We start from the raw sequence: 14,932 nt of genomic DNA, 5'->3' as shown, positions 1-14,932 counted from the left end.
TTTCCAGTGCACCAAATCATTGCTGATTTAGCAGCAATAAGCATATAGGTGAGATCGATGAGGGTTATGTCGTGGTTCATCATATAGTATTCTCTTACGAACTCACTATATGAGTCTGGGAGTGACTGAAGAACCCAGTCAACAGCCAGCTCCTCACAGACAACAGATCCCAACATTCTTAATCTATCAATGTGTGACTTCATCTCTAGGATGTATGCACACACTGACTTTCCTTCTTCATGTTTACATGCCAAAAAGGCTTGAGTGAGTTTGAACTTTTCAATCTTTTGAACTTGTGGGTTAGGGAGAATAGTAGGAGGAGGTGGAGGAAGTGAAGCATGATCTCGTTTTCCTTGATCGAATCGTGGAATATCATCTTCATGTGAAAAGCTTGTTCCACGGGATTTGGGAAGACCATAGCTGTCATACTTTGACATCTACAAAATGGGAGAAAAATTAAATTTAAGTTAGTTGATTGATTGAGTCCTTAATAAATCACCCAAATGAGATATTAAGGCTAGGACCCAACACAATACTCTACAACCTAGAAAAGGGATGTCGTAATCTAGTTGCAGAATATTTGAAGGTAAGTGAATGACGATTCACTAATTTCCACCATGAAAAACGAAAAGAAAATTTAAGTTTTAAATCTATTAAAAATTCCTAGATCTTTTGAGATTCATTGAACTTTTCAATGGCATGTTTGAATCTTGATATGCCCCTCTAGTTTGTGATTGGGATACCGAGGATCACAAAGCGGGTGTGAATAACCATGCAGACTTACATGGTGCCCCCACATGTTACAGTCACCTATTCGATGTGTCGGTTAACCACACACGCTCCACCGAACTATGACAAACATCGAGTCACCCTTTGCTACCTTTGCTTAGAACCATTTAGTGTGCCGGTAAACCACACACGCTCCACTAACATCTTCGCAAGGGCACAAAGTGTAATTTCATGGAATTGCATCAATTCACTTTTGCCTAAGTAACTAAGATTGGGAATTTGTAAAACATTTAGTTACTTTTGTACTTCATTATACTTATAATGGAAGGTTTTGTCCTATCCTACCCGTTCGGCTAACGACCCTCCACTAGTCAAGAGTGCGGTGGGTAAGAGTGGATACCCATTCAATCGCCATTTTATAGGCAATTTCCTTAAACACCCCTTATAGACCAGCTTCGTGAATGAGGCCTACTAACGGTAAGACTGACTTTTTACTCATACATATATAATATTATACTTTTAATGATATATATAGTATAGGGTGTATTTTACACTTTTAAAATATTAGGTGGTCTAATTTAATAATTATACTTTTAATTTAATTAAATTGTAAACCAAAAATTTTATGGATTTATTAAATCTCTCTTAATTATACACTTTAATTAATTAATAAAACCATAAGGTTATGATTTGAACTTTTTCAAAAAAACAATACTAGGGTTTTAGAATTTAACATTACTAAATTAAACTTTTAATCAACTTTTAAATTCCAAAACTTGAGGGCAAGTTTTGAAACATTTCAAAACATCAGGGTTTCAACTATTTAAATTTCAAAACAAAATCTTTAAGTTCAAATTTAAACCATAAAACTTACATGGGCACAAATGAAACTTTTTCACAACACAAGGATCAAATAACAAATAATAGAAATTAAACAATTAATTTTGTCATTATTTATATTTGACCTAATTTCAATTTCTTGCAAGATAAGTTACCCAATTAATATAAATAATCAATCTTTAATCATATAAGGAAGTTATTATCTAATCAATTGGTAATTATCTCTTGTTTAATAAGGGATATACTCAAATATAAGATAAAATTCGAATATTAAGGACCCAAAATAGTTAAGGCAAGTATCCTCAAGCAAAACAGCAAGAAATCCCGAAATCTGCTCTTACTGACGCTCGAACTCGTCGAGTTCCTCTATGGACTCGCCGAGTAGGAGCAACTCGCTGAGTCCACATTGGAACTCGCCGAGTTCATCAGTCAAGGAGCCAAAAAATCGATTTTGAAGCTTGAACAAATAACCAAGGCATCAATACAATAGAAACCAATCAAGGCTCTGATACCACTGATGGGTTTTAGCCATAAGTACATCCTATGTGCTCGTGCAACCCTAATGCTTGGATCTAGGTTTCTCTATTGTACATGCAATTCATCCAAGACTTTAAACCCTAGTTCTAGCATACAATTAATCATATTAACATGTGAAAGGGTTTTAGATCTTACCTTGATTGTTATGTAGCAATAACAATCCCAAATCCTCCTTGTAATGACTTTAGAAAGCTTAGAGTCACAAGTGTCACTCCTCTAATGGCTCACAAACACCAAGATCAAGAGGATGAAGAATAAAGAGAGAGGAGGCTGCCCAAAACGTCCAGAAACCCTAGTGGAACTCTTAGCCTCTTTTTTGGGGCTTAAGGGTACTATATATACATGTAGGCTATTAGGGTTTTTAACTAGGAAACCCTAATCTGACTGCTTAAGCCCTAATCAGCCCATTGACTCTTTTAGATTATCCCTTGGACGATTTCTAATGGGTTTCCCCATAGAATTCGTCGAACCTATTATTCCAAGGTGATCCATAGCCCAAATGCAATTATCTTATAATTGTAGTTCCAGTCCCTTAAGTTTAATTAATCTCTTTTAGCCACAAAATTAATTATCAATTAATTCTTGACTAATATTAATTAAACAATATGATTTCTCCTTTAATATATTATTCTCATAATATATTAATAAATCATAATTAATCTTCTCTCTCCATAATTCATCCTATCAAGTTGCTTTGGTGAAGGCAACCCAAAAGGACCACGCACCATCGGGTCAAGTACATACCAAATAGTTATGGACTTAGACATCAATCCAATAGTCTGACCCACTCAGTTTTCTTTGTATTATAGGTTGTGGCACAAGAGCATAAGTTGGTTGGCATATCGAGAGATTTTGGATTATATGCCACCAGTTATAAATAATTGTTGTAAGGTGTATTTTGTTATGTTTATGCTTTTGGTCTGTATCAGAACATGACACCCTGAGATTTTGTTATATAATGATAATACATTTCTTTAAAGAAATGCTTTGATAAATTTTTATCATATTTTGTTTTGGGAACGAATTCCGCAACTGTTTTCTTTAAACGATTACTCTGATTTTTTTTAAAACAAAGCATAAACAAATCGGTCTTTTCTGGCCGTGAAATTGGGGATGTCACAAAACATGCCTCCAATGAAAACAAAACTTGTGTCATAACACGCCATGGCACATCATAGCACGCCTTGCCACGCGTCACGCCTAACAACAATACCATGAGGCTTTTCGTAACGGCGGATTCGCGCCTCACGCCATGGCACACCTTGGTGTGCGCCATGATGCACCTTTTAGAACACTAATGATTAGTATGTCAACAACATCTAGGATTAGGAAGAACACAATACGCCAAATTTCTTTAATGAAATCACATAACTTATCTAAGTAATGATCAAAATCAAACACCTTTATCTTCTCATTAAATGAGGGCATAATGTGACATTCCCATTTTCACGATCCGAAAAGACATTTTCTTTCTACTTATTTTAAACAGTGTATTCTTTATAAAATTTTGTCCCATAATAAATATATGAGATAAAAGCATTTCTGAAGAAATGTTTTTCATTTAATGTTCAAAAGCTTAGGATGTCATAACCAATAGAAAAACATAAGCATAAACAAGTCTTTACATGCCTTACATTAAATGAACTAAGATTCCATAAATCTCTCGGCAGATTCAACATCAATATCCCTAAACCTTCATACCATTATATGTGATACAAAGAAACTTAGTGGATCAGGCTTGGGAGTCTGGTGAGCACATAGGGGTTTCAACCAATAATATTATAATATTTAATTATATATCTTTCAGCAAACAAATAACCAAGTTACCCATTCCTATTGTCCTCACTTCATAATCTTAAAATAATGATCTCAAAGGACCTCTCCTTAAGGATATTTGTCGGCAAGGGTCGTTGTCTATACTATCTTAGATGACTAGGCACAATAGTACGATAGTACTTTGGGTGAGCACAACAGTACAATAGTACTTTGGTCACATCACATCAAGTCGCATCTTATTATTTCACACATCCTTTTTTAAAATAATACTTTCCTAAATGATTAGGTACAGAAGTACAATAGTACTTTGGGTGAGCATAGTAGTACGATAGTACTTTGGTCACAACACAACATGTCACAACTTATTATTTCGCGCAACCCTTTAATAACTTACGACACCCTCTCATTTATTATTTCACACAGCCCTTCATTACACAATCTTATTTTAAGTATGATAATTATATAGTTTAATCAAGTAATAGCTATATCATGTTGCACAGATATATTAAGCACAACTAAACAACACACATAACAATACGCAATTAGAACCTTGTATCTATGTGTAAGCTGAAAGTAACTATGCACTCACTTGACTTAGGTGGATGAATAGTGATTTGGGCAGAGCTTCGCCTAACACCTTAGCTTTTCCTTTGACATGACCTAGGTATTCACATCACTTAGTCTTAGTCTTATATTCTTGCAAACTAATGATAGTCTAGATTCCTCACTCATCCCAATGTCTATATCAAAATTTATCAAGTAAGGAGCAATCAGGTAAGATCATATCGGAGGTAGGGTCCGTTTGGTATACAAAGTAGGGCTATGCAAAAAACCGCACAAACCGTCCGCACCACACCAAACCGCACCGCATAATGCTGTTTAGACTTTCGTGGTGCGGTTTGCGGTTCATCATTTTATCAAACCGTACTATACGGTGTGGTTTGCGGTTTGTATTTATAAAACTGCGATTTTATATATATATATATATATATATATATATATATATATATATATATATACACATATTTCTTTACTTTGTTATAACTTCAAATCACGATTTAGAAATGATGTATATAAATATATTTCTTACAATAACCAAATATCTATAACGTAACATTAAATTACTATTAGATCAAGATCCCAAGGTTTACAAGAATATAGCAACTATAACGGCAATATAAAGCAATAACAATGATACTTACAAAACTATAGTAGCATGAGTCACAATTTATTAAAAACGATTTAACTCGAAAATTGTATTTGTTTTTATAAAATGAAAGCAATCAATTTTTTTAACCCGATCAGGTTTTTGGTTTTTTGATAGATTTAATATTGAACAACTCATCAAATTGCAACTAAACCGCATAAACCGTCCGCATCAAACCGCACCGCATCACGCGGTTTTGAACATCTGTGGTGCGGTTTGCGGTTTCTAAAATATTCAAACCGCATATGCGGTGCAGTTTGCAGTTTTGACTCGAAACCGCACCAAACCGTACCGCGCACACCCCTAATACAAAGTATACTTTTTGGAAATCTCACTTTAAACACCTCACCAAATCTAGCATAGACATCACCCCCGTAAGTAGATAAATCGGTATAATGACTTGGAATCACCGATAAATCTTATTTATAGGTTCATAATAATGATTATGATTATAAATATAAGTTACACTGAAAGCAATATAACCGCTTAACTTATAGAGATTTTCCTGACAAAAGTACGGAAATTACACTGGCATAACTCCAACCTGAATTCTTCCATTTGTTGGGCTCTCAGATCTTCCAAAGCCTTGTAAGAATACCCTAATTGCTAAAGAAATTCGAGTTTTGTAGAGGAAATCCATAGGAAGTATTCAGATGGTGTAGGAAAGAAGTGATGAGAGGTATTCATAGGCAAATTTTCTTAGAGGCGCGATGTTCCCTGAATCTAGTCGGCCTCCTTCCTCGTAACACGTGGCAACTGCAAATTGGATCGATGTGGCACCTTTCTAGAAGCGCACGACGCATCTATGTACACGTGGCGTTGACGGGAAATTTTCAAAAATTTGTATATTCTTCATACGAACTCCGTTTTTGATGTTCTTTATATCCATACGAACTATCAACGATTACTACAACTTTCATTTAGACTCTGTTAGCTAATTCTCACTTTATTATTAAAGTTATATTTTTAACACGCTTATACTGTTAAAAAACGTATAAAAATCGTAACTCTTCCATACGACATCCATTCTCGACTGTCTTTATATTAACAGACTCTTATTCATGAGATCTTCGATTCTCGTTTATATTGTTTTGCCTAACAATCAACCGATCTAAAATTCGGTTTCTATGTCGCATACTCCTATACTGAAACTTCGAAAAATTATAATTTCATCATATGAAGTTAGATTTGGACGCTCTCTATATGCACGAGTTCGTTTTTACGGTTACTACTACTTTCGTTTGGATTACCTGGGCTAAAAACCAACATATCTTTGTTCACTATTTACGACGAAAATAATCATGCCAGTTTAATAACGAAACTTCGAAGAAACATAACTTATTCATACGAAGTCAGATTTAATCGTTCCTTATATCTCTGAGATAATCATTATGACTACTACATTTTTAGTTAAGATTATCTATTTTATCTTAAATGTCTAACTCGAATCTTTTGACGTTACACTTAAGTTTATAGATGTTTGTTTCAATAAACTTTTGAAGCTGGTACTATACACTATTTTAGTATGATTTGGATTCAAAAACATTTTGGTGTAGTATGATTTGGATTCAAAAACATTTTGGTGCACCATACATACATCCTTGCTTAAATAATTATTCAATAACCTGTTTTGAATTCTATTTGTCATGTCTTGTAATCATATACTTTTATTGATGTTATTTTATAACATTTTCAATATCTCAATAATAAAATAACAAATACTAGGATCTTTTTTTTAAAGGTAACACATCCATCCACTAAATCATACTCCTAAACTATTTAATTGTCCATAACGAGACTTGAACCCTTAGTTTTTAAGGAAGTTTTAAGGGAGTGACACATTTCCAACTCCTTGGTACTACTAGGCCAAGAGCCATTTGGTAACAAATATTAAGATTGTCATATTATTTTATTAAAACATAACCTTTATTATTTATAATCAATTATTATTAAGTTTCTAATAGTAATATATATTATGAGAAAAAAAAAACAAACTAAAAGGGATATATTTTAAATGTGTATAGTTAATCTCAAACATTATAATCGATATCCGGCTGAATGTAAAACTATCGATAATATCTTATAATATGTTTTGTGTAAATTAATTTTTGAGGTACTCCACGTCGTTGTCTGATTTATAAATATGTTTTTTAAAAAGGTACAATCATCATTACTACTTTTCTTGTACGCTCGTGAACTTGGGTGTAGATGGATATGGAAATGTATTTGTCTTCAAACATTCATTGCTTTTTAACAAGTAGAGAGGGAAGAAAAACTAGTTTTAAATATTTTAGAAATGAGAATCCAACGGTTTATAATTGCTTTTCTTGCAGATTTGCTATTTTGGTTTTGCCATTACGTTTAATTTTGATATCCTAGTTTTGACCAGATATACACCTCCAATTGCTTATGTTTCCTTTATTCTGGTTATCATTTGTTAAAATAGCATCCAACATATTTAGTGAGTTAATGTTTTATCACAAAGCCCAAAAAGGTTGGTTGAATGACTGAATCTAGGTAACCCTAACAAGTCCACATCCCACATCAAATAGTCACAAACTCATTGTGAGAGAGGAAGATCAATTAATTAGTGATACATTAAATTAGGGGGAAAAAAAAAAGATAATAAGCCATTTTTTCTAATCACTTTCTACAAAATTAAAAATTTTAAAATAGATATATTTTTTAGCACGCCTGGGATTTTTTGCTTTCTTACTGTTCAAGTTGTTATTCTATTTTACCATGTTTTTATATTTGTAATATGATTTACAAACAAAAGTTGTCGTTGTAGTATAGTGGTAAGTATTCCCGCCTGTCACGCGGGTGACCCGGGTTCGATCCCCGGCAACGGCGTTTTTTTCAGTTTTAACGAATATGGTTGCACATTTTGCCATTTGAGGAGTTCACAAACTAGAAGTCCTATATTCATATAGCATAGTCCTAAATTACAGGTCTTAAAAGTTAAAACTGAACGTGAACCCTATACATAATTTTAATTGTTTTAATATGTTAAAAAAAAAAAAAAAAAACTTAAGTACTATATATGTTTTTTTAAGTTAGGACTTATGAGTGAAAAAGCGGTTCAGTTCAAGCCTTGAACCGGATAAAATCAAACGTAGAGCCTTTTTTTACCGAGTTCAAATGGAAGAATATGTTTTTTATTTTACCAAAATTCGATACAGTTGTTAAATTTATCAAATAGTTACATAAAAACTATACTACTAACTAATATTACAATCTATTTTATTTTTTTAATAAAACAATTTATATGCAAACATTACAATTACAAACCAGCCTCAATTGGTTCAAACAATCAAATATTGTCGGGACTTATATATAATAGATACCGTAACTACATACATGTATCTATCGGTTCTATATTATACATCATGGGGAAAAAAAACTTGGAACAAACTCTCATAGTTTTCATTTTATCAACACTCAAACAGCAAAAATCTCATTTTCTTTTTTAACTTTTTTTGCAATAAGAAATTAAAGGAAATAAAAATGAATTACAAAGTGGCGTCTTCTTCTTCTCCTGAATTTTGGACTGGTAAAGATGATGACTGGTCTATTTCCCTGCGAGAAGCTTCCCAGAGCTGCTGTTCTATTCCCAACTTCCTCAGTTCCGTTAACCCTCTTTCAACTGCAAAATCATATTATTTTTTTTTATTAAAATAAATATTTATGTAAATGAGAAGAATTTTTTTTTTTTTTTTTTAATTTTTTTACCATCAACGGCATCATGAGAAGTGGGGGAAGTTGCACTGCGACTAATCCAAAAGTGAAGCCTATCTTCCGCTATATCCTCTTCTACACCATGAACTTTGGCTCTTCTCCAAAAATATGTCAGCCAAGCCTTTACCAACAATACAATATCATGTCATATATAATAAGTAAGTAATATGCCAACAGGGGGTATTATTGGAAAACAAACAAAAGATAAAACAAATAAGATAAACTAACCTCTTTGAAAGAGACATCCTCAGCCTCCTCAAGACTTAACTCTGCAATACAAGTGGAGCACAGCTAAATTTAGTCGAAATTTGAATACAATGATAAAAGCACAAATTTTATACACTTGAAACATTACCAAATCCCTCCATAAACTTGGAATCACCCGGAGATTTTGGATCTGCATGGTAAACATTTTGATGTTAAATTTTATACAAAATAGAAAAATGGAATTTATTTATTTTATATTAAATTTAATCCAAATAAAAAATAGTATACCAGGGATGGATTGGCGGACTAAATTTGGACGACGTTGTTGAGCCAATGACAAAGCAACAGCATCTTCTACCTTCAAATAAAATATTAAAACAGATTCAAATAATAATTTAAATTTATAACCAAAAATTCAGTGTATTTCTGTTGAAGAGACCTTTAAGGAAGCCATTTCCCTCAAACCCATTTCAACTGAAAGCATACTCTCGATGTTTCCTTCACCAGTTAGGTCATTGATGTCACGAACAAGTTTTCGCCTATCAGAATCATCATCACCTGTTTTCATTCCATAATTAACAAATTAAAAATAATTTTATAAATGTAATGAAACAAGAAGAAGGTCATAATTGTCATTTGTCAGGTTAGTGAACTTGCCACCATGCCAAGAATCCTCTCTCGCCTTTTGTCCAGCTGAAATTACAACTTCAAATGGTAGAGGTGCAAATGAGGACCAATGCTCATGCTTTGATCCCGCTATGTCAGCACATATACCTTAAAAACAACAAAGACAAGGCATCATATTCATAACAAAAAACAACATTCAATGAAACAAAGTGTCCATTTTTGGGAAGATGATTACCATGTTGCACAGCTAAACCCCAATAGCGAGAAAGCCAACACCTTTTTAAAACCACCTCTTCCTGAACAAATTCCAAAACAAGGAAACAAAAATGACAAAAATACCCTCGGAAAACCCATCAAATATAAATTCAAGTGTACCATTTCCTCATGAGTCAAAACCATTCTTTGTGTCATTGTGCGAAGGGCTTTTGCTTCAGATTCAGCTTCCCTTAGCTGATCCATGGCACCTGCTGTTTCTTCTTTTAAGTGCTGATTCAAACAGACATAAGAGGGGAGAAAATAATCAGCATTAATAAAATAAAGAAATCTAGAGACTAAAAAATCTATCATGTATTACCTCAAGTTCTGCACGAAGGTTAGAAACTTCTACATCTCTTCCATCCCTAGACTGTTGTGCAGCTTTTAGAGCAGCCTAATTTTCCATTATAGAAAAACTTATTTAATCTTTCAAAGAAAAGTTGATCAAATGATACAATTCCTTAAATCCTAGATAAGTAAATTTTATGTATTCAATTTACCTCTCTTTGACGTATTGCTGCTTCTTTCCTGTAATGACATAAATTACATCAGAATCTGAGTGTTATGCATTGAAACTTAGTGACAGCCTGTTGTTCAAGATTTACCTGCTCAATAATTTGGCTTCCAAAGATACCCCTTCTCCTAGAGAAGCCACCTATAGAATACAAGATTTTCAAATGAATATAATATAACTATTTGGTAACACTGTTTCTGAATAATAGTGATTATATATATACCTGTTTCTCCAGCTCCCTAGCCCTGGCCTCTGCTTCCTCACGTTTTTCTTCTACAGCACGAAGCTGAAATACAAGTAAACATAATTCTATAACTGTCTCTATGTTGTTTATACTAATATAATTGGGATCGATAAAGGAACCAAAAGGATGAAATCACCTTATCTATAATGACATCATGCTCTTCTTGTAGCATATCCAGCTGCAATTAACCACTAATAAGTAAGATTACATGTTCTTTAACAAATTCCTAATAAGTATCAAGACATTATGTGTAGTCATACTTCATCACGAAGAGCAGATGCCTCATGCTGACCTCCCATATCTTTATCTACACGTCCAATATCCTTTGTAAACCTACATATGTAGACTTGTGAGGTCACAGATTAAATATGTTGTCATAGAGTCTGGAGACAAACATGTACATGCATTTGTTACCTATTTTGACTGAGTCTGGTGCCAGTAGGAGGTTCTATTGGGGGTGGAATAGGACCAGGATGTCTCAAAGATGGTCTACTAGGTGGCACAACTTGTCCTGATCGAACAGATACAGATGGTCTTCCAGCTGATGTGGAGCGAGTAGTAGGAGTGTGCTCCATAAAATTCCGACCTAACTACATTGGAGCAGAAGAAAGTGCTTGGAACATCAACACAGAACAAACAAAATATAAAAAGGAATTACCCTTAATAGGTATTGTCACTAATGTTAGATTACAGGAGAATAAATTGGGATCTGGATTCTTGTTTATACAGCTCTAGATTAAATGGGGCAGTTATTGGTGCACGTAACACAAAGACACACAATTCATTTAATTCTAAATCAACAAAGTTCGAGAAAGAATGTGATCAAACTAACAAAGAAACGGTTTTGAAACTTAAACTCAAACATATAGAATACGAAACGCAATTCAAATACACCAACGCAGAACGAAACGAGTTGTTTTGACTTACCGCAGGTGACGGCGATCTATTTGGTTTACCGAAGGAAACACCAGAGAGAGCACTGCCACTGCCATTATTATTAGCACTGTTATTCCCAAAGGAGGTCGGAGCAGCAAATCGGAACCCTAGATCATCATCATCCTCGTCGTCGTCATCAACAGTCTGTGAAGCCATGACTTGCGCCAAACGCTGCGCCGCAGCTTTCGCAGCAACGTTCTGTGTCCTCTTAATCGTTGAATATCCAGAAGGTTGACCTAACCTCGACTGAGGATGCGCCGGAGACATCGCCGGAGACGATGAACCAGTGCTGCTAGAACCACCGCTCCACTGCCTTGTATACACCGGACTCTCCGTCCGCCTCCGATCCATTGGACAGAAACAAACCCAATTAAATCAATTTAAAGTAAAACTTGAGAAATTTCTTCTGGATTTGATGAATTGCTAGATTCTATCGATTGAATAATCAGGATTTTTGGGAGAGAAAAAGGGACCGGGGAGATCGGAAGAGGTGGAATTGGGTTTTTCGACGGAGAGGGGAAATTGGTGGAGGCGTTAAAATACGGGATCCGTCATAATAATTGAAACGTCTGGCGTGTGAAAATGGACTAAGAAAGCAGCTTTTCCGTTAAAGTTAACGGCATTTAACATAAGTTAATTGACTAATATAGGGTAGTAATTCTTAATTGTCTTTTTAGTTAAGTTTTTTTAAGAATCGCTTAACTGCTTAAGTAACCATGTATTTTTTGTCGATTAGATTGTCAAACTGACGTTTATACAAAAAAATATATGTCATTATATTTCAATACTGAAGATACTCAATTAACTTATCACCAAATAAGCCATAAATCAACATATGTGTACTGTTTATGCTTATTATGTTATTTGACTAATTTTTTATTTTAATTGAAAAAGAAAATAGTGTCATATGTTGGTCAATTAATCGTAAATCCCTCGACCGTTTATTCTATTTCAATAATTAAGAAGATGATATACAAGCAAAACTTGTCGTTGTAGTATAGTGGTAAGTATTCCCGCCTGTCACGCGGGTGACCCGGGTTCGATCCCCGGCAACGGCGTTTTTTTTCGTGTGACTAATAAAAGCGTATATGGCACATTTCGCCCTTCTACTTTATTTTGTGTGCTTTTTTGTAATTTCAGATAGCAAGTAGAGCTGCACAACCAGCTCGTGCTTTTGGCTGCCCAGGCTACACTTGGATGGGCATTATAGTTACATATACTCCAATGTTTTAAAAGTTTTATTATATTTACATGCCATTTTAAAATGAATGACTTTTGTATTCATCCTTGATTGTTTGATAGCATGAATATGAAATTAACCAACTACTTTAACGAATTACCACCACTTAATGTAAATTTAATCAAATACTTTAAAGAATCGCCACCACTATTTATCAATGGTGGCCCTAGGGCATAGAGGTGATGCGGTCGTATAGAGCTTCTAAACATAAGCGGCCCCAATATAATTTTTTTTATAATATATTACGAAAAAATTAAAAGACAAAAATAATAATACATTTAAAGGGTATGGTTTAGCCTGAAGCTACACATATACCCTCACTATACCGAACCAGGTATGTACCGGACCAGATATATAGATATATACTGAAGCGTATGTATATCGAACTAGGCATATGTACTGAACCACAAAAAGTAACGACTAAAGTACAATGTGTCATCACAGTAGTGTCATAAGACATTGGAACTCAAAGTAATACAGTTTTACCACGATGTATGACTGATGGATCCTTTTACTAGCAAAAAACAGTTGTTCAACGGCTAGCAGGTACACAAGAGTCTACCTTCGGGCGTACAATCATTAATGCAACATGACTTTGGCCCTGCTCGGTTAAGGAAGAAGTCGTTACCTCCAAACATTTAATATAAATAAAAAACAAAAACCACTTTACAAGGTACATGAATATATACACATTACATTGAGCTCCATTCGACTTTCGACATACCTTCTTAAGGTCATCTCCGACTTTATCATCGGAGCGTTGGTTCGGGATCCCCTCCCATGCAATCAACTTATGAGTTGTTTGTTGTCTCCATGTTGACTAAACTGTAAAGGAATCGTAAACTCTCACAATCGATGGAAGGTGAGCATAAGGTCGCAACAAGTGGCGCCATCCGTGGGACCCTATGACAAAAAGCCAATGAAGAAAGTCTAGTTGTCCATGTGAGTCCTATTACGAGAATGCAAAACTTCGAAAGACTTGAAAAACGCCACAGATTGCAACGGTGATAAAAAAAAAATAAGAATTTAATGCCAGAAGGACTAAAGAAAGAAGGAGGATAAATAAGTCTAAAGAACTTAGAGGAAAAACAGTTGGAAAATGGAGGATTTCGAAGCCTTCAAGAGTTTCAGAGCCATGAGATGGCGGCAAATGGAAAGAAATGAGCAAAAGACATGGAAAGAGAAAGAATGGGACTTGGCCTCTATTCACAACAGTCAAATGAAAGTTTTGGATGAGACAGAGATAAAAGACAAGAGAAATGAGAAGAAATTAAGCAATAAAGAAAGAAGCAAAAAGGAAGTAAGTTTTGACCCTTCGTGCTCTAAAAAAGAGAGGAAGAACTCTCACAAAGACCGGGAAATGTCATATTTTATGCTAGTTACATGTATAAAGGTTTTCAATGAAAAAAAAACCTAAAAATTGTCAAAACACATGATTTTGACCATTTCACTTAAGGTTTCCTTCATATATGAAAGAGTAAATTACATGAATGGTCCTTTTGGATTGGGGTAATTTATGCGTTTAGTCCCTAACTTATTTTTTTAACTCAGATGGCCCCTATTTTTTGTTTTTGTTTCATGTTTGGTCCTCGACAAAACTAAAATGACTGATATACCCTTTCTTGTTTTGTTTTATTTATTATTTAAATTATTAAAAAATTTCATGGGACCTGTTAGGTGCATTTCATGCATCCATTTTGTAGTTTTATTCCATAAAAGTGCATTGCATTTATGTATAAACTCATGCATTTTGCATGTTTTCGGGATTTTTCATGAGGCAATTTCATTCACACATTTTTGTGATATTTTAGGGACTTTTGGAGGTATGATATTGTTGGAGGAGGTAAATAAGAGTTGCGGACAAAATTTCGGGACTTGCGGAGCACCGAGGAACAAGATATCAAATAAATGAAGATTTTGGCTTTACAGATGTTTACACGATCGTGTAAATGGAAGCCTTGCGTTTACACGCCCATGTAAACGTAGATTTTTGCGCAGGGTATTTTTACGTTTACGTGGGCGAGTAAACGACAATGTTAATTTAAGCGGGCTGTGTAAACGTAAATGCGGGTTTTAAAGCAG

The 14,932-nt window shown here is 34.3% G+C and overlaps 1 protein-coding gene and 2 non-coding genes across 4 annotated transcripts; 2 read left to right on the top strand and 1 right to left on the bottom strand.

The window, feature by feature from the left end:
* Positions 1-7,870: 7,870 nt before the first annotated feature.
* Positions 7,871-7,942, top strand: TRNAD-GUC (transfer RNA aspartic acid (anticodon GUC)). The gene has a single exon. It is a non-coding gene; the product is annotated as a tRNA-Asp (tRNA).
* A 447-nt stretch (positions 7,943-8,389) lies between these two features.
* On the bottom strand, positions 8,390-12,159 carry LOC145083468 (coiled-coil protein). 2 transcript variants are annotated; one of them, XM_079023381.1, is made up of 17 exons: positions 11,602-12,159; positions 11,089-11,264; positions 10,935-11,007; positions 10,811-10,852; positions 10,654-10,716; positions 10,522-10,571; positions 10,417-10,444; positions 10,236-10,310; positions 10,037-10,147; positions 9,897-9,957; positions 9,692-9,808; positions 9,474-9,592; positions 9,323-9,392; positions 9,183-9,224; positions 9,056-9,096; positions 8,822-8,948; positions 8,390-8,735 (listed from the first exon to the last, which is right to left on the bottom strand). In XM_079023381.1, the coding sequence occupies exons 1-17, from the start codon at positions 11,959-11,961 to the stop codon at positions 8,602-8,604; spliced, it is 1,689 nt and encodes a 562-aa protein (XP_078879507.1). In that variant the 5' UTR covers positions 11,962-12,159; the 3' UTR covers positions 8,390-8,601. The 2 variants fall into 2 exon arrangements, with proteins under 2 accessions (XP_078879507.1, XP_078879508.1); XM_079023382.1 differs by having other exon boundaries at positions 11,089-11,260; positions 11,602-11,734.
* A 437-nt stretch (positions 12,160-12,596) lies between these two features.
* Positions 12,597-12,668, top strand: TRNAD-GUC (transfer RNA aspartic acid (anticodon GUC)). The gene has a single exon. It is a non-coding gene; the product is annotated as a tRNA-Asp (tRNA).
* Positions 12,669-14,932: the final 2,264 nt, after the last annotated feature.

This window comes from Lactuca serriola, chromosome 1, assembly GCF_051521515.1.
Source record: "Lactuca serriola cultivar US96UC23 chromosome 1, Lser_US96UC23_V15, whole genome shotgun sequence".
Lineage (NCBI taxonomy): Eukaryota > Viridiplantae > Streptophyta > Magnoliopsida > Asterales > Asteraceae > Lactuca > Lactuca serriola.
This window is presented reverse-complemented; position numbering and strand designations above follow the sequence as displayed.